We start from the raw sequence: 18,938 nt of genomic DNA, 5'->3' as shown, positions 1-18,938 counted from the left end.
GAAGCCCTAAATCGTGGTATTGAAAGGAAGAATTCGACTTGAGCGTTTTGGTTAAGGTCTATGTCGTTTTCCAGCGAGAAAAAAAAAAGTGTGACAAGTTCTTAAAATTAGAAAAAAAAGTGTGAAAAGTTCTTAAAATTTTTCTATTAAGTATTCTTGAAGAGTTCTGAGCATGTTCCTGAGAGATCTATTCTTGGGAGTGAAGATCTAAGGCTAATGACATGAGAGGAGTTTGTTGTGGTGTTGTATGTGGTTTTTGTTTGTCTCAATCCTTTTGTTTCCAAGAGGTGAGTGCATGACCATGGCTTATATGAGCATGAGATTCTCTGTTTTGTATTTTTTGTGGTTTGGTTGATTGATTCCTTGCTTTTTTTTCGTTTTGATGCTTCCTATTGCCTTGTGAGTCTCATGTGTGAATCCTGGTTGAGCTCTGAGCCTGTTCCTAAGAGATCTGTTTTTGAGAGTGGAGATCTAAGGCTAAGGACGTGAGAGAAGCTTGTTGTGGTGTTGTTTGTGTTTGTTGTTTGTCTCACTCCCTTTGTTTCCAAGAGGTGAATGCATCCCATGGCTTATCTAAGCATGAGATTCTCTGGTTTTGTGTTTGTTTGTGGTTTCGTTGAATGATTCCTTGCTAATTTGTTGGTTTGATGCTTCTTATTGCCTTATGAGTCTCATGTGTGAATCCTGGTTGAGATCTGAGCCTGTTCCTGAGAGATCTGTTTTTGGGAGAGGAGATCTAAGGCTAAGGACATGAAAGGAGCTTTTTGTGGTGTTGTTTGTCTCAATCCCTTTGTTTCCAAGAGGTGAATGCATCACCATGGCTTATCTGAGCATGAGATTCTCTGATTTGTGTTTTTTTTTTTGTGGTTTGGTTGATTAATTTTCCTTGCTTGTTTGTTGTTTTCATACTTCATATTGTCTTGTAAGTCTCCTTTGTGAACCATGGTTGAGCCAGAAAGGTATGAGTCGACATTAATGAGTTGACGGCACGAGGGCTTTGGCGAGTGTTGGTCGACACCATGTGGAGGTACCGGTTGACACACCTATGCTTGTATGTATGACCTAGTAGATGGGATGATTGTCTTACTAAGTTTTCCGGGAAATAATTGTGTATCTCTTTTATGTTGAGGTGTAGGTAAAGATAAAGTGTGATCGTGGAATCAAAGCAATGTAGAGGAGGATCCTCTAGTGGCTCGGTTGTTTGATGTCTGGCTTCCGTTAGGTTGCTAGAGTTGAATCATTAGAATGATGTTAGGTTGCAGGTTATTTGCTTCATGACATTGTTGGTTATTGATTATTGTTGAATCATTGGTTATTAATCTATTTATTATTGGAAAAGTATGGGATCACTAGTAAATTATTGTATTAAAAAAAGGGTCAGGTCTTTTCAATGTCAAGATAAAAAAATTAGGTATTTTTCTTCCAAAAAAAAGGTACGTCCAAAAAAAAAACTTAATGACAGCTTTTTTTTTTCGTTTTTGTCCTGTTGAAAAAAATTTTAATTTTTACTCTAACATGTACCTTCTACTCATTTTTTATTTCGTTTTGTATATATCGACCGGAAGGTCATTGTCATTTTGTTTCGTGCATCGTGAGATGACCTGACCCGTTTTTTTTTTAGTATAATAATTAACTAATGATCTCATATTCACTATCAATTTAACATCATTCAATTCAAACAGCATAAATAATTAACATTAAACCAGCAATTATCTAACAATAATCCAATGTCCAATAAAAGTCTACAAACCATAAACCAACAATTCTGAAACAAACAACATGAACCAAGGAACTAGCAACCTAGGAAACAGTCTAATGACCTAACTCTAATAATATAACAGAAGTCATTCATCAACCAATCAAACAACTAAAACATGCTCCTCTTCATTGCCTTGATTTCACGATCACACTTTGCCTTTACCTCCACCGCAAAACAAAAGAGATGCATAAGTATTTATAAAAGTACTTAGTGAGAAAATCTTTTCATCTAGAGGGCTATACACACAAGCATAGGGAATCACAAAACAACAAACAACAACAAGCACAATCAAACCACCCAACAGACAAAGGTCAGGATGTCGACCGACACTGGTCACCTGGTGTTAATAAGGTTTTTACAGTGTTTTCAGAACCGGACCGAACCGGCTGGTCGAACCGGTTAACTCGCGACCCACTCAATTTGCCGGTTTGGGTTTTGCTCTAAAACCGGGATGCTAATAAACCGGATAACCCGGATAAACTCGGTAAAAACCGGCGACCCGCCTTAATTAACCGACCCACCGGGTTTTGGGTTTCACTAATTAAACGATTTTAGCATTTTAATTTGAACAGATCTGTTAATTTTTCACCTTTTCTGCAAAATTTGACGAAGAACAATATTCTGGCTGGGTTTGAGTTGAAGTCACGAAGAAGAAGAAAGAGAAGAGACACCTGAGAGAGGGTTAGACAATTAATAGGAGAGATAACAAATCATTTTTATACTACAAGAAATTTTTATTATTATTTGGTTAGATCATCCCACTAGGTCCTAGACATATATGTATAATATATACTGATATATATATATATATATACAAATAATATGCTGTCAAATATAAACAAACAATTCTGGAATTAACAATTTTAAATATAATTTAGTTCTATATAATTAAATTAAACGAGTGAACAATTATTAAAATTTAGAAATAGAAATTTGTTACATATATCAAAAACAAAAGAATAATATTAAATTTATAAGAAGTATAATACGTATAAATAATTAAATATATTTAAATATTATTGACCCGCGGTCGAACTGGATTGACCCAATGAACCGGTGACCCAATAGTTTTTCTGGTTTAGATCTGGTTCGGGTTTCAAAACATTGGATTTTTATAATATATAAATTTCAAAAAATTTGGTGGGAAAATCTAATTTTGTAATTTAACAGGACATTTTTCGATTTTGATAACTGTAAATTATTGCTGTCATTCAAAAATTATTTTATATATAAAAAGAATTAGTTTTGAAAATGATCAACATAGAAAAGTATTTTGAAAAAAAAATATTAAAAAAAAAAAGACATTTTCAAAAATGCCCAGAAAAATAACCTTTGTATCGCCATTTTTTAGAACTTTACTCTGCAGCTTTAAACACTACAAGCTAATCACACGATATTGATAATATTACGAATATAACCCCTGGCACCTAGTAAAAAATATTAGTGGGTGCAGATTGTTCTTAGGTGGAGACGAACCCATCTTTAACCATTTTTTGAGTAAACTCAAACCTCATAACCCTATAATTATACTACCAACAAAAAATCGGATTAGAGACAGACACGTGTGGAAAAAATAAATGCCGCAAACTCCATATTTACGTTGTATTTAAAAATCACTGTAATTTTATTGCAAACTCGCTACGACACAAGAACATTCAGGCCTGGCAACATTACGATGAAGTAGCGACGACAAGAATTGTTGTTTGGACGCAGATTACCGACAGTTATAACGAGGAAATAATTTGATGCGCACTAAGAGTTCTTCACAGCACGCTGAGCACCACGCTAATGGAAGGCCCCGATTCTCGTCAATCATCGTTAGACGAAATGGTGAGCAGCCGAGAGTGCATTTCCAAACTAACCCGATGCTCATGGATCGACGTGCTGGGCCGAATCAATCCGGAAACGCTGAAAATCGCGCCCTACAACAAGAACTTCAGCAGATGCAAGCTCAGCTGAAGAAGGTTACGTCCCAAATGCATCATGTGACAAGTGCAGTACCAGAGCTGGAAACCGTGCTGGCAGAGGCGCGACGTGCACCTTTCACCACGAGATTCTCAGGTGTCAGAGTGAGACGCAACCCCAAAACCAACAAGAATAAGCCAATACCATACGACGGAAAGGGGGACCCCACTGTCTTCTTGAAGTCAATGTCCATCCACATCGGAAGTTCATACTTATCACCAGAGGAGGAAGACGCGGGAAGATGTCAGCTATTCGTCGAGAGCCTAACTGGTGAAGCATTGAACTGGTTTTCAAGACTGAAGGCTAATTCGATCGATGGCTATGAAGCACTGACAACCGCCTTCCTTCAGCATCACCAATGCTTCATGCGTGTGCCCGAGTCGAATGCTGACTTGTGGAGAATGTATCAAAAGCCTAACGAGTCCGCCATCGGTGCGTTGAAAAACGCGCTCGCTCGTGGCACCAGATTCAAGGATGACCTAACAATCCTCCACGTCACAAGCTTAGGCGAAGTACTTGCACGTGCTAATCAGTACATCCAAGTTGAGGAGGATTAAAGGAACCCCGACCAACCAAAAGTTCCCGAAAAAGTTCCAAGTTCGAAAAACAAGACCGTGGAAGAATACTACGAGCCACGCCAGCATTACAACAGAGACTACGCCAAGGGCGAAAAAGGGAGGAAGTCAACGATGTTAGCCATCGAAGGAAAGGAGCAGCCACATAGCAAGCGTTGGAATAAGTACCATCGTGAACCTGAAGGCCCCAGTTACAAGGGCAAGCGTGGATATTGCAAACTCCACAAATTCGGTGGTCATTCCACCGAAGAATTCAAAACGCTACAATTGTTACTACTCCACAAATACAAAAGAGGAGATATTAACGTCGATCAGGAACGACGAAGGGTTAACACGCATGTGAACAACCCGTATTGCTTGGCGGACAAGCAGCAACATGGTAGGCAGCGCATAGAAGAAATAGCGCAAAATGATCAAGCTCAGGAAATCGCGCGTTTACCTCCTCACGATCAACTTGCTCTACCCCCTCCCCCAAAACGGAGATATAACAGACAAGAGCTCGAGGAAGCACCAGCTCCTCGCCGACGAATCAACATGATCATGGGCGGCTTGTCAACATGCCGCGACTCTGTTCGATCGATCCAAGCTTATTGCCACGAAGCAGAAACAAAACGTAGCTCTCCATTTCATAGCATCATGTTCAAAAAGCCTTCCGATCCAATTATTTTTACAGACGAGTATGCATGCAATGCAAGTCCAAACAACGATCCGCTAGTCGTAAAAATGGTGATTGGAGAAAGCTCAGTAACTAGAATCCTTATTGACACCGGGAGCTCGGTCAACGTGATATTCAAGGATGTACTGATCAAAATGGAGATCGATCTACGAAACACGACACATGACAGACAGCCTCTAACAGGATTCAACGGAGACACCATAATGACTGTTGGAACCATCATGCTTCCGATCTACGTTGACGGTACGATGCAGTGCTTTAACTTTGCAATTGTGGACAAACCCATTGTCTACAATGTCATTTTGGGGACACCCTGGCTTCAAAAGATGCGCGCCGTTGCTTCAAGTTACCACCAATGCGTCAATTTTCCGAACGCTTACAGTATCTATATGCTGCGTGAAGATCCTCTGATGGCTCGAACTTGCTTCATCATCAAGAAAAAGATGCGCAATGCAAGAGCATTCGTGATTGCCGAATCCGAACCTTTGCGAGATCCACATACACCGCCACCAAAAGAATCCGTGATCCAGGTCAACGTCAATTTGTCTAATCCTAAACGATGTGTCGGCATAGGCGCTAAGCTACCAGTAGCTCTGCGGGACAAACTCATTCAGTTTTTGCGTACAAACGCAACCACGTTCGCCTGGTCGATAGATCATATGACCGGAATAGATCCCAGCATTACAAGCCACGAGTTCAACGTCGATCCAACTTACAAACCCGTTAAGCAAAAGCGTCGCAAGCTCGGTGCGGAACGCACAACTGCGGTCAATGACTAGGTATGGAAGCTACTTGACGCAGGATCAATCACTGAAGTTCGCTATCCAGGTTGGCTGAGTAACCCGGTCGTGGTTAAGAAAAAGAATGGTAAGTGGAGAGTGTGCGTCGACTTCACAGACCTCAACAAAGCTTGTCCGAAAGACAGTTTCCCCTTCCGCGCATTGATCAGCTCGTCCAAACCACAGCTGGAAATGAATTGTTATCTTTCATGGATGCGTTCTCAGGTTACAACCAAATAATGATGGACAAGGACGACCGCAAAAAGACAACGTTCATCACCGAACAAGGCCCTTTCTGTTACAGAGTCATGACTTTTGGGCTGAAGAACGCGGGAGCAACGTATCAGCGCTTGGTAAACCGGATGTTTGCAAGTCAAGTCGGCTCAAGCTGCAGACCGCATTTCACACCTGAAACAATCTTTTGATATTCTGAACAAGTAATGCATGTTTGGCGTCACTTACGGTGAATTCCTGGGATACCTCGTTACGAAGCACGGTATAGAAGCAAATCCGAAGCAGATTTCAGCAATCATCAACCTTCCATCTCCAAAGAACACCCGCGAGGTACAACGCCTAACTGGGCGTATTGCCGCACTGAATCGATTCATCTCTCGCTCAACGGACAAGTGCTTTCCGTTTTACCAGCTCCTTCACGGAAACAAACGTTTTGAATGGGACGAAAAATGCGAATCAGCATTCAAGGAATTAAAAGACTATCTCTCATCTCCACCAGTACTCGCTAAACCAGAACAAGGAGAAACTCTGTATCTCTACATCGCCATCTCTTGTTCGGCTGTAAGTGGCATGCTTGTCAGAGAAGATCGCGGTGAGCAGCATCCTATCTTTTATGTGAGCAAGACCCTTGATGGTGCCGAACTCCGATATCCGACTCTCGAGAAGCTCGCATACGTAGTCATAATTTCTGCTCAAAAACTCCGCCCCTACTTCCAATCTCACACCGTCGAAGTCTTGACAAATTAGCCTCTACGGAAAATTCTCCATAGCCCAAGCCAGTCAGGACGCCTTGCGAAATGGGAAGTCGAGCTGAGTGAATACGATATAGAATACAAGAACCGCACGTGCGCCAAATCACAGGTTCTTGCAGATTTTCTCGTTGAACTCTCTCCCAAGCTCGAAGCTGACTTCCCTCAACCCAACAAGCTTGAGCAATGTATTAGCAATCACAACCACCTCCGCCACGCCCATTCCAAACCCGGCTCCACCAGCCCCAGCTCAAGTTCCTGATACTTCCGCAGATGACGACTGGCAAACCGAAATTATCGCTTACATCGCCGACGGGATAAGTCCAAAAGATAAGTGGGAAACTCGACTGTTGCGCACTAAGTGCTGGCATGGACTTCCGTACAAGATCGTATTTGACAACGGCCCTCGATTCATTTCCCTACAGTTCGAAGGATTCTGTGCTGGCTGGCGGATTTGCCTAAGTAAATCGACTCCAAGATACCCGTAGCAGGGCAAGGGACAAGCAGAGGCAACTAACAAGACTATACTCGCCGGAATCAAGAAATGTCTCGACGCAAAGAAAGGTCTATGGGCTGACGAAATCGACGGTGTCTTATGGTCGCACCGAACCTCTCCACGCACGTCTACCGGTCGAACACCATTCTCTCTCGCCAACGGCATGGAAGCACTCGCACCGGCTGAAGTAGGAATCCCCACGCTCTGACGCTCCTTGCCTGTTAATAATCCTGATTTGAACAACAAAATGTTGTGCGACAGACTCCTGTTCATCGAAAAAGAGCGCTATCCAAAACTACTAGCAAGCTGCCGCAAAATGCTACAACAAAAAAGTCGAACCTCGCTACTTCGCCGAGGGTGATCTCGTCCTCTGCAAAGTCTTCGAGAATACAAGGGAGAAGAACGCTGTAAAACTCGGCGCGCATTGGGAAGGTCCATACTTAGTCTCCAAGATCGTCAAACCCGGCGTCGACCAGCTACTCGAGATGAACGGCATGCCAGTCCAGCGATCTTGGAACTCCGCCAATCTCAAGCGCTACTATCATTAGTCCATCTACCGCAAAAAAAATCTTATCATCGCGCATTTACTTGTAATTTGAACTACGAATGGTTTGATCCCTTTCGAGGGTATGTAGGCAGCCTTTCACGAGGTGCAACTATAACTTTAAAAAAAATGTTTCGCAACGAAACATCTTCGAGCAATCAATCGACTCTTATTCTGACGTCCTGGCCAGGCGCACAGCTCTAAATCGTGCTCCGCATGGGTGCAATGGTGAAATAATCGACGTCCTTACTTCGGTAGGACATTTTAAGCCGAGCCCAGACACGCAAATGCTAGCAGGAGCCGGAGTGAGTAAGGCGAGACCCCGACTCGCACACCCGCAATTCCTGCAGCACCCACAGGGTAAGCCGGTCACGCGTACCACACCTAAAATAGTACGACAAGTCCGTCTTGTCTACTCGAGACGCTTAGGGGAACAACATATCAAGGGTAAGCCAGGAGACGTCCTGCACTGCAAAATATGCCATGTAAACAACGGAAACGTCGCATCTCTATTCTACGCAATAATCAATCTTTGCGCGACAAAAAGCATGAAATCCAAAAGCAGCTTCATCATAATAAAGGAAACAAAAATCGGCAATAATCAAGTTCATAAATCAAAAGAAACCAAGGTTGCAATTATCCAAAGGAAAAGTACCAAAGCAATCAGCAATCGAGTTTGCAATGACAAAAAGAAAATCAAAAAGCAAAAACACGAGGACAAATCACTCGTTAGCAGCATCATCACCACCTCCTTCAGTAGCCTCCGAGAATGGCTCGAGATCATCGTCAAGAAGCGGAGGCACTACAACTTGGTTCACTTTATCCTGGAACTCCTCCTCACTAGTAGCAAGTCGCACCATCCTATCCTCGGGAATAGCAACACCCCTATTGATCATCGTCTGTAGACACTGTCTAGACCCGGTCACCTGGCTAAGAGTGAGCAAGTCGGGCTGTCTCTCGCGTGTCGCAATCACATGCCGCCTCAGGCGGTCAATACGCTCGCAATGCGTCCCGATCACAACATCAGCCTTCGCACGCTCTTCCTCCCCATGCTAATCTCTCGCTTTCCTAAGTCGCTCTGACTCGGAAGTGAGCTTCCGTTTTGATTGCTTGAGCGAAGCCGTCAGCTCCTTCACAATCGCCGCATTCTCCTTACTCGATCGCTCAGCCTCAACAAGCGCATCCTAAACGAGCACGGTCTCTCTCTTAGAAGCGCCCACCTTGTCCTCGTAGTCGCCAGCAAGGCGGTTTTTCCAGCTCATCGCCTAGGAGATCAAGAAAAATAGTTGGATTACGGCTAAGTAAAATGCACATTAAAGCGAACTGATGGATCAGATTCTAACCTGAAACTGCCGACGAACGGCTTGCTCGTACGTAGTCGGACAAGCCAAGTCACCAGGAGTAGGAAGCGGAACGAAGTCACCGTGAATCTTGCTGGCAAGGTCTGCGCAAGCTCGAGAATCACCAGAGAACGCTTAGTCTTTCACGTCATAGCAAAAGGAAAACGAGTGATCGACTCTCACGCGGCCATCCTCTGCATGATGAAGATGCCTAGAACTTCCTCAAGCATCACTCCGAGGACTCGAGCGTGACGACCTCTTTCGAGAACGATCACCGCCACCAGCTGCTGGAGCACTCCCACGGGACATAGAAGAAGGCTTGTTCGCATCACGAGCTGCATCAACCTCGGCAGAACGAATCCTACGACCAGGCTCACCCTCGGGAGTGGGCACCTTGCCATCCTCGTGCTCCAAAACAACGACCTCCACGCCGACCTCGGCATTTGGTGAAACGGTCTCGGTTGCGACAACAGGCGCATCCTCGCTATCGAACAAGTCAGCGTAGCACGGCATCAGGCAGTCCCCTATTTGCAATTCGGTCCGTGAACCTGCGGAATAAATAGGAGCCTTAGACACAAAAGCACGCAGTAATAAAGATGAAGGTGAGCTAACAAAAAAAAACTTACAAGTCTTGAAGTGTGAAAGAACGTCTGCCACCGCAAAGTCCCACTAAAAAGAAAAGCAAAAGCTTGTTCAACAGTTTCAGAATCGCACACAGCAGAAGGGAGAGGATCGCCTGCGAAAATAAAACAAATGCATCAGAAAACAGAGTTAGGAAGATCAAAAGGAGACGAACCCAACCCAGCAATGGCTACCGGGAGTGAAGTTCCAAGCAGGAGGGCAGATCGTGTGGGGATCTTTGACAGAAGTGTCATTTATTTCTATGAAGAGAAATCTCCTCCGCCAATCGGGAAGATTGCTTTTTTGGCCACGCAGGATCGTGAGGAATGGCATACAGCAAGCACAGCATAGCCCCGAACTTTCATGCGTAAATCTAGTGACCAGCTCGAAAAGGTCGGCACTCATCTTAATATCCATATACTTACCAATAATCGTAAGCCCAACCGCGTTATGGATAGTGGAGATCGACAGCTGCGAAAATGCAATCTTCCGTTGCGCACAGTAACTCGTCCAAAATTCTAGGATGGGAAACCACAGACCGCAGTCGGTAAAAAAATCTGCGTAAACGCAGAGGTGACCTGCTGGGCAGTCCCACGGGCACGCGTCTACACTCGGTAACGCAAACTGCAGGTTGTTCGGCATTCTAAAGAGATCAAGAACGCGGGCTATGGAACTCTCATCGCATAAGGAACTTCCTGGGTCGCGGGGAATGCGTTCGTTATTTCCCTTACGATCTCTGCGACGTCTCGGGACTCCATTACCAACAGTTAGGCCAGCGACCAGAGACTTAGGGGCACGCTCCGAGTTAGTGCGCTCCTCGTACGGGAGAACCTTCCCGCGGTGCTGACCTGGATGAAGGGGGATCAGGCTGAGGGCTTGGTTATCCGTGGGGAACAATACTTCGAGCTCACGAACATCTTCTTCCATCAAATCCGCCAGATCTGTCACAACACCTCCTTCTTCTGACGGGTCCCACCACGAAGGATAACTCGTTCCAGTTTCATCAAAGCCTCTCTCTAGCACACGAAAAAGATCATCTCCAAACTCCTCTGAAATCTCACCAAAGACGTCGTCTCCAAAAACCATAGCGCAAGACCTTGCAAAACCAACCAAGCAACCAATCAGTATGGGGTCAAAGACGTACCGAAAGCGCAACAGATTCCGGATAGAACAAACACACCCAAATGAACCGTGTACCGCGTACTGCGTACTGCGTACCATGTACCGCGCACTGTGTCCTGCGTACTGCGTCTCACGTACTGTGTACTGCGTACCGCGCACTGCGTCCCGTGTACTGCATACTGCACACCGTGCACCGCTTCCCGCGTCCTGCGTACCGCACACTACGCACTGCGTACTGCATCCTGCATACCATGTACGGTGCACTGCATACTGCGTACTGCATCCTGGGTACCGTCCTGCGTACTGCGTGCTGTGTCCTGCGTACTGCGTACTGCGTCCTGCGTACTGCGTCTTGCGTACTGCATCCCATCTGATCTCACGGATGGTACACCATCTCGTCGTCGCAAATACGAAAGTCTCAAGCATGGTTAATTTAGAATATGAACCACTCCAATACGATACGAGCTCACCGCCTGCACGAGATGAGCATGACCTCGCCAAACCTCGATTTTGATCTTGCCAATGTGTCCCGTTACAAACACGACTTCGCCAATCCTCGACCTCGCTTCGGTCACGACCTCGCAACTATCTCAACATCGCCAAGAATAAAGTGGAACACCTTACGACATCACGCCACGATACTTCACCATCTCGCCATTCTCTAGCTCAGCAACTCGCGAGCTCACCGATCTCATCTCCGTACTTCCCATCTCGCTCCCGTACGGAGCCCATCTCGCCAACATTCACTCGCAGTGGCACGAACACATACAAAATCTCCAGCTTGCCAATTCGCCGTCAAAATCTCCAGCTCGCCAAGTATCTTACTCGCATACGCACAACACAGCAACCCGCTCAATCCAGCACAGCCACCTCGCCACCAAAGATCTCGATTTTGCTGCTTCGCCACTAGAACCTCAATCTCACCAGTCAGACAAACAACAAACTCGGCACATGACCGTGGGGCCATCCCATCTACGTGAACACGCCCGACGGACACATGTACGAGCTCGCCATCCCATCTCGCCCATCGAAACACATGTGCGAGCTCGCCATCCCATCTCGCAATCCCTTTTGCTAAGCGTATGGTCCCCTTACAACGAGCACGTCACCATCGTTCCGACGCTAAACCAGCACGACTTCGGCGAAGCACGGTGAGGCATGGCAAGGCACGAGACCATGATGCCTCACGGTCCCGATCCATGGACAGCGAAGCACGGCGAGGTGTGGCGGCACAAGATCAGGACAACTCACGGTCCCGATCTGTGGACGGCGAGGCACGACGAGGCATGGCGGCACGAGATCAGGACGCCTCACGGTCCTGATCTATGGATGGCAAAGCACGGTGCGGCGGTGGCAAGGCGTGGCATGTCTGGTGTCTCGTTGAGGAGACCGCGGCAGGGCGTGACCTCTCCGACGGCAAGACGAGGAGACAGCGGCAGGGCGTGATCTGTCCGGCGGCGAGACGAGGAGACGGTGGCAAGCTCGGCAGCTCGGCGGCGGGCGTGCTCGGCGGAACTATAGCTCTTACACAACCACAAAAAATCGAAAAAGTAAAAGAAGAGGATAAGGGAAAGAGAGAAAGAAATTACCTTGTGGGAGGAAGCAAAAGTTAGAAGTTAAATTAGATCAAGGAAACATATTTATATGGAGGGGACCAGCACGTTGACCGAGGTAAAAAGGAAAACCCTAATTTTGAAGTTGTCTCTACTTCCCGCGCCTCGGGAAACATGCATAACGCGCAAAACTCTCGTTTAAAACCCGAGGGACCTAGAAAAACGTGCACAACGCACTATTCATCCCAGAATCTCCTGGACGCCTCAAAAAACGTGCACAATGCACTATTCATCTCGGAACTTCACGAATGCCTCGAAAAACGTGCACAATGCACTATTCATCCCGGAATCTCCTGGATGCCTCAAAAAACGTGCGCAGTGCACTATTCATCCTAGAATCTCCCGGATGCCTCGAATAACGTGCGCAACGCACTATTTATCGAGGAACCTTCCGGAAGGTCTTCAAACTCTTAAAATCTTCTGTTCCTTCCGCAAGATGGACCTAGAGACGCATAATTGTACCCGACAGACTCAAGCAAGCCATCGCACATCGGACTAAGGGGGGACCATTGTTGGATATGGGCTTTTGCCCCCAACATTTCTGGAGCCCAAGCAGAAGATTATAAGAGATTTAGGGCCTGAAGTCATGGATCTGGCCCATCTGGCTGCAGGGGCAAAATCGTCATTTTACAGAGAGACTGAAGAAGCCCTAGGTCATTGGCCCACTATAAATACCAGATGTCGTTGTCAGAGCTCTGGATCAAAAATCTTGGTAATCAGAGAGAAAAGTGCATTTTCATTCGTATTAATTACACTTAGAGCTTTGATTGCATTTTCTGTAAACACATCTCTTGAATTCTACGTTAATAAAGGACCAATTCCGATTTATCTCTAAGAATATTCGTATTATTTACATTGTCGATTTCATAAATCGACATCCAAAGAGACAATCACAACATCCAGAACTTTGGAATTTGTTGCCTTGACATTGAGTCTTGCACGTTGTTGGTTTACATAGTTCCAACACCGTCTCTGCACTCACGCCAATCACTAACAGAACCATAACCATCATTATTTTCATGAGACTCACCATTTCTCTTTAATATTTAAGGCCTTTTGTGAACTTTTTGATCCAACACAATTTTGAGAGAGATTATAATACAAGATCTGTTTGCTTGACCGATGTATCTAGTGCGTCATGAGTACCTTATTTATAGATTTATCAAAGGTTATATTATTTTTTTAAACTCGAATTGGAATGTTATTAATATTAAAAATTGCTATATCTCTGACTTAAGATAAACAAATCATACGTTATTCTCTAATAACTAGAGTAGGATAAATTTGTTTGATTGAAAATATCTTCAGTTTTCTTATATGAGAACTGAGAAGTATATATTAAAATAAAAAAATCTTGTTGTCACTACACAAATCTACTCAAATTCTTTAATAATTGAAAAGATTTGAGTTCATGAGTGTATTTCAATGTTATTAATGAACTTTGGTGAATTAGGAAAGCTGTTATGTTTCTTTAACAAATTATATCTGCAATCTCACATAAAATTATGAGATTTGATTCTTTTATTTTTAAGTAATAAATCCACTAATAATCCACTATATTTTTTTTACAAAAAGAATTGTCCACTTTTAAATTGTTTCTAATAACAGTAGATTTGAATGTATTTTTTAACTACTAAAATTTATAACATTGAATTTAGAATATTTTTCAACATTTATGTTCGAATAATATATAGAATATTTGTCATTTTAATACAAACCATTATATAGTTGGATGATTTTGTATCAAGTTTTCTCAATATTATTTTAGTAAATGATGTCATGTGCTATGTGATATGCCAAAGATAAAATATATCGTATATAATATAATATTAATTCATAGTTATAAAATATTTGATTGCATACGAATACGTAAGTATATAAGTTAAAACTTAATAACATATCTCATTGACTATATATATATATATATATATATATTTATTTATCAACATTACTTCAAATAAAACTTCATGATTAGTTGGCCAAACATGAGAAAAAATATATACAAAAGCAACAATAGTAACAAGTGGTGAAACTATATTAAAGTGTAACTATTAAATATTTCATATGTTGGCTATTTTGTAACAAATCAGTGGAATTTAATCGTTTTTTTGTCAAAAGAAAAAGGATGATTAAAAATTTACAACAAATTTAGTAATTTAAAAAATCGTAAAATATTTGAAAAGGTACATGGAACAAAATCTTTTTGTTAAGATAACATTTAGATATTGTAATTTAGTATAAGAATGTTTGTGTGTCGATAAAATAGATATTTGATAAGAATATAATTTAATTTTCTAATATATTACTTTTGTATTTTAAATTTATTTATATATGATTTGTTGTATAGTACAAGCTGCCAAAAAAAAAAATTGTTTTACGAAATAATAAGGGTTTTGAAAGAAAAAAATGTTGTTTTATATCTCTCTTGCCTCCAATTTCGGTTTTTTCGGTATTATTGTAAAAACTGTGTATTACTAATTTAAAACTGTATAAAAACTGTGCAAATACAAGAGTCATAGAACCCGTCAATTGGAGTTGTATACTGGATTTAATTTATCAAGTATATTACCAAAAAAAACGCATTAGGAATTTGTTTGGCAATATATTTTACCGTAGAGTTACTAACTACTAAGGAACAAAATCTTTTTGTACTAGCATATTCCTTAGAGTTCACGATATTATCTCTTTTGCCACTAGAAAAAAATAACACTTAATCACCCTATATAAATATGTAACCATCACGTCTCCAATAAACACAAACACAAACAAAGCCAACTTAGTATTGCGTGAAGCAAGAAAAAAAATCATCAAAGATGAAAATGGTTATTTTAGCCTTTTTGTTTTTAAGCATGAGCACAATCATCAATGGTGGAATCACGAGTAAATTCGTTCGTCAAGCTTTACCGTCCATTGAGATGTCTCTTGAAACTTTCCCTTCTCCTGGTGGTTACAACACTCCTGAACAGGTTTGATTTGATCATTTTAATCTCGAATATCCTTTTCTTAGATTTTTTAAAAAATGTTTACCTCATTATTTGATTTTTTTTTATATAGTTTGTCGTTGTGTTTTACATTTTTAGCAAATATATTTCTTATGATGTTAACATATTAGTCTTTTCAAAAACCTACAAAATTCTTTTTAGCCCAATATTAAGCTTTCGTTGCATAGTTAGTCTTTATATCATGACCAAAAGAATAAATTAGTATTGATTCTTATTTTATCGTTGGCTTTTTTGTAGGTTCATCTAACACAAGGAGATCACGATGGACGTGCCATGATTGTCTCGTGGGTTACGCCGCTAAACCTCGCTGGTTCTAACGTCGTTACTTACTGGATCGCTGGTAATAGTAGTGACGTAACGCCAGCAAAGAAGAGAGCTCACGCTTCCACGAAGTCTTACAGATTCTATGACTATTCCTCTGGTTTTCTCCATCATGCTAACATTAAAGGACTCGAGGTTTGTACCTTAATAACTTATCTTTCTCAATCATTTTTTTTTTTTTAAGATTTATCTAAAGTTTGTTTACATTGGCAGTACGATACCAAGTACATCTATGAGGTTGGTACCGATAAATCCGTTAGACAATTCTCCTTCACTACTCCTCCAAAGGTTGGACCTGATGTTCCATACACATTCGGCATCATTGGTACATTTCTTTTTTTAATTTTTATCGATCTAATTTGAAAACTATATTTGAAATTAGAGTTTTTTCATTTGATCTAATTCATTGTTTTTGTATGTTTGTAGGTGATCTTGGACAAACTTATGCTTCTAACGAGACATTGTATCATTACATGTCGAACCCTAAAGGCCAAGCCGTTCTCTTTGTCGGAGACTTGTCTTACGCAGACGACCATCCGAACCATGACCAGAGGAAATGGGATACTTGGGGAAGATTCGTGGAGCCCTGTGCGGCTTATCAGCCTTTCATTTTTGCTGCCGGGAATCATGAGATTGATTACGTTCCGAACATAGTAAATGAAATCACAACTCTCTTTTATCTAGTCATTTTTGTATTCCTTAGCTGTTTCTTTTTAACCATTTGAATCTTATTAGGGTGAGCCTCACGCGTTCAAACCCTACACTCACCGTTACCCCAATGCCTACAAAGTTTCACAGAGTACTTCTCCTCTTTGGTACTCGGTCAAACGCGCCTCTGCTTACATTATCGTCCTCTCCTCCTACTCTGCCTACGGTAATTAACACACACATGAAAACCTAAATATACTTTGATAGTTGAGTTTTCTTGTTTAACATATTTGTTTCTCATTTCAGGCAAATATACTCCTCAATACATTTGGCTCGAGCAAGAGCTGAAAAAGGTGAACAGAGAAGAGACTCCATGGTTGATTGTAATGGTTCACTCACCGTGGTACAACAGTAATAACTACCATTACATGGAAGGTGAGAGCATGAGAATAATGTTTGAGTCGTGGCTCGTTAACAGCAAGGTCGATTTGGTTTTGTCTGGTCATGTCCACGCCTACGAAAGATCGGAACGTATCTCTAATGTCAAATACAATATCACCAATGGCTTGAGCTCTCCGGTGAAAGACTCCTCTGCTCCCATTTACATCACCATCGGAGATGGAGGAAACATTGAAGGAATCGCAAACAGTTTCACTGATCCACAACCAAGTTACTCGGCCTATAGGGAGGCAAGTTTTGGTCATGCTGTTTTGGAGATCAAAAACAAGACTCATGCGCAGTACACATGGCATAGGAACCAAGACAACGAACCTGTCGCCGCAGATTCTATTATGTTGCATAATAGACACTTCTTTCCGGTGGAAGAAATCGAATCTGGCAATGTTAGCGTTTGATTTAAGTGTTCTTTAGAATGATAATGCTCTTAGGAATGTTTGGTTTTCTGTTTGAATTTTTGGATGTTTTTTGTTTTCTTTAGTTGGATATCAATAAAGTTTGTTGGGATTTTAATAGAGTTTGTTCATTTATTCTTGAATAAATTCGTCGCAGTTAATCTCGAGTAAACTGAAATTACGTACAATATCGTTCATAAGTTTTATAGAGTTTACCCCCACAAAATTTGCCGAATCAATAAAAATAATAAATACATTTCTTGTTTGGGACGGTTTTTTGGAACTTTTTTTTTTATTATTAATGAATGAGTGGCCGCTAATCTAACATTTCCGACGTTCAAGCTAAGAACTTTCTTGAGACAATCATGTCAACATCGCTAAACCAATATCGAAACTAACTACTAAGAAGACATAGATTAGCTCCAACCAAACTTAAGGTGGTATATCCAATTTTTCGGATGATTCTTAGGTATAAAGAAAATTTGAGTAAATTTTTAGGATATCCGATGTGGAAATGTTAGATTATTTATATAAAAATTAAAAAAATAGTTTGAGGATTTAAATGAAACAAGAAAGATCTTAACAGAATTCATAAAGTTTATTTCAATCGTAGTATAGTTATTTATAACTAATTGCAGATATACATGTGCATAATAGTCAAGGTAACCAATAACTAATTTGCACTATCAAAATAGGGTGTTACTAAATATATATATATATATATATATATATATATATATATAGTAAAATAGATATCACTCTACAACTTGCTTTCAGGAGTGTTCTAAACATTGTTATCTCCTTTTTTTTTACTGAAATTATTTATATCATTATACTTAAGAAAATAAATATCAAATTACATAATAGTTAAAAAAGTTTTAAGATACAATTTTTTTGGTTATTTATTCACTATTTAAAGTTTATAATAAATATCAAATTATATAACGCTAACATAATTTAAAAATATAAAAATAATAATAATTTGTCTTAGAGACATATTTTCCTATATATATATATATTTTCATTATTTCAATTTCAAGTTATCAAAAATCAAACTATATTATGGTAAATATTAAACAAATAATTTGATTTTTTTTAAAGTTTGATTGGCTTATTTTTTTTAATTTGGAGTTATAATTACATAAATCATTTGGAATTCCACTTTTAAAACAAATACATTGAATCTTTTTAATTTTCATTGGCTTATTTTTTTATCTGGAGTTATAAAAAATCAACAATCATTTGGAAATTCATTTTTAAAATTAAAATAATAATAAACTCATGTAAAACGTTTAAAAGCAAATAGTGATGTTTCTTAATTTTCATGTAATTCCTAATTATTGAAACAAGAAATACAGAAATACTAACAATAGTCTTAAATGTATGAAAGCAATTAATAACCATGATGAATACATTTAATCCTAAGAATTCAAAATTATGTATGAAACGTCTTGTATATACAACTCAACTCAACTTTTGATAAAGCAATTAAAAAGTGAGCAATTACTACTGTAACATATGAAGTTTTTTAAAAACACTAATACTCCACATAATATTTTTGCTATATACAAAAGTTTTCTTATTCCCTAACTCACAAATTTATACTATTTTTTTCTGTATGAGAGAGTAAATTTTCTTTTTAT

General features: G+C 40.7%; 2 protein-coding genes across 2 annotated transcripts; both read left to right on the top strand.

Moving 5' to 3' along the window:
- The first annotated feature begins 6,198 nt into the window (after positions 1 to 6,198).
- LOC147941261 (uncharacterized) lies at positions 6,199 to 7,781 on the top strand. Its single transcript, XM_087458445.1, has 4 exons — positions 6,199 to 6,720; positions 6,818 to 7,126; positions 7,229 to 7,420; positions 7,536 to 7,781. The coding sequence occupies exons 1-4, from the start codon at positions 6,199 to 6,201 to the stop codon at positions 7,779 to 7,781; spliced, it is 1,269 nt and encodes a 422-aa protein (XP_087314571.1).
- Positions 7,782 to 15,224: 7,443 nt separating this feature from the next.
- On the top strand, positions 15,225 to 17,413 carry LOC104701050 (purple acid phosphatase 6). Its single transcript, XM_010416679.2, has 6 exons — positions 15,225 to 15,439; positions 15,713 to 15,931; positions 16,010 to 16,121; positions 16,223 to 16,449; positions 16,532 to 16,670; positions 16,751 to 17,413. The coding sequence occupies exons 1-6, from the start codon at positions 15,287 to 15,289 to the stop codon at positions 17,296 to 17,298; spliced, it is 1,398 nt and encodes a 465-aa protein (XP_010414981.1). The 5' UTR covers positions 15,225 to 15,286; the 3' UTR covers positions 17,299 to 17,413.
- Positions 17,414 to 18,938: the final 1,525 nt, after the last annotated feature.

The sequence above is a fragment of the Camelina sativa genome, chromosome 7 (genome assembly GCF_030686135.1).
Source record: "Camelina sativa cultivar CO46 ecotype springtype chromosome 7, ASM3068613v1".
NCBI lineage: Eukaryota > Viridiplantae > Streptophyta > Magnoliopsida > Brassicales > Brassicaceae > Camelina > Camelina sativa.
The sequence above is the reverse complement of the archived record's forward strand: the minus strand, read 5'-3'. Positions and strand labels throughout refer to the sequence as shown.

Bases quoted from the DNA above. Each gene is read 5' to 3' on its own strand.
- LOC147941261 (XM_087458445.1), top strand. From the start codon at position 6,199: ATGTTTGGCGTCACTTACGGTGAATTCCTGGGATACCTCGTTACGAAG. The intron at 6,721-6,817 runs GTCTTGACAAAT...AATACGATATAG, and splicing joins TCCAATCTCACACCGTCGAA to AATACAAGAACCGCACGTGC. The intron at 7,127-7,228 runs GTATTTGACAAC...TACCCGTAGCAG, and splicing joins ATGGACTTCCGTACAAGATC to GGCAAGGGACAAGCAGAGGC.
- LOC104701050 (XM_010416679.2), top strand. From the start codon at position 15,287: ATGAAAATGGTTATTTTAGCCTTTTTGTTTTTAAGCATGAGCACAATC. The intron at 15,440-15,712 runs GTTTGATTTGAT...GCTTTTTTGTAG, and splicing joins GTTACAACACTCCTGAACAG to GTTCATCTAACACAAGGAGA. The intron at 16,671-16,750 runs GTAATTAACACA...TTCTCATTTCAG, and splicing joins CTCCTCCTACTCTGCCTACG to GCAAATATACTCCTCAATAC.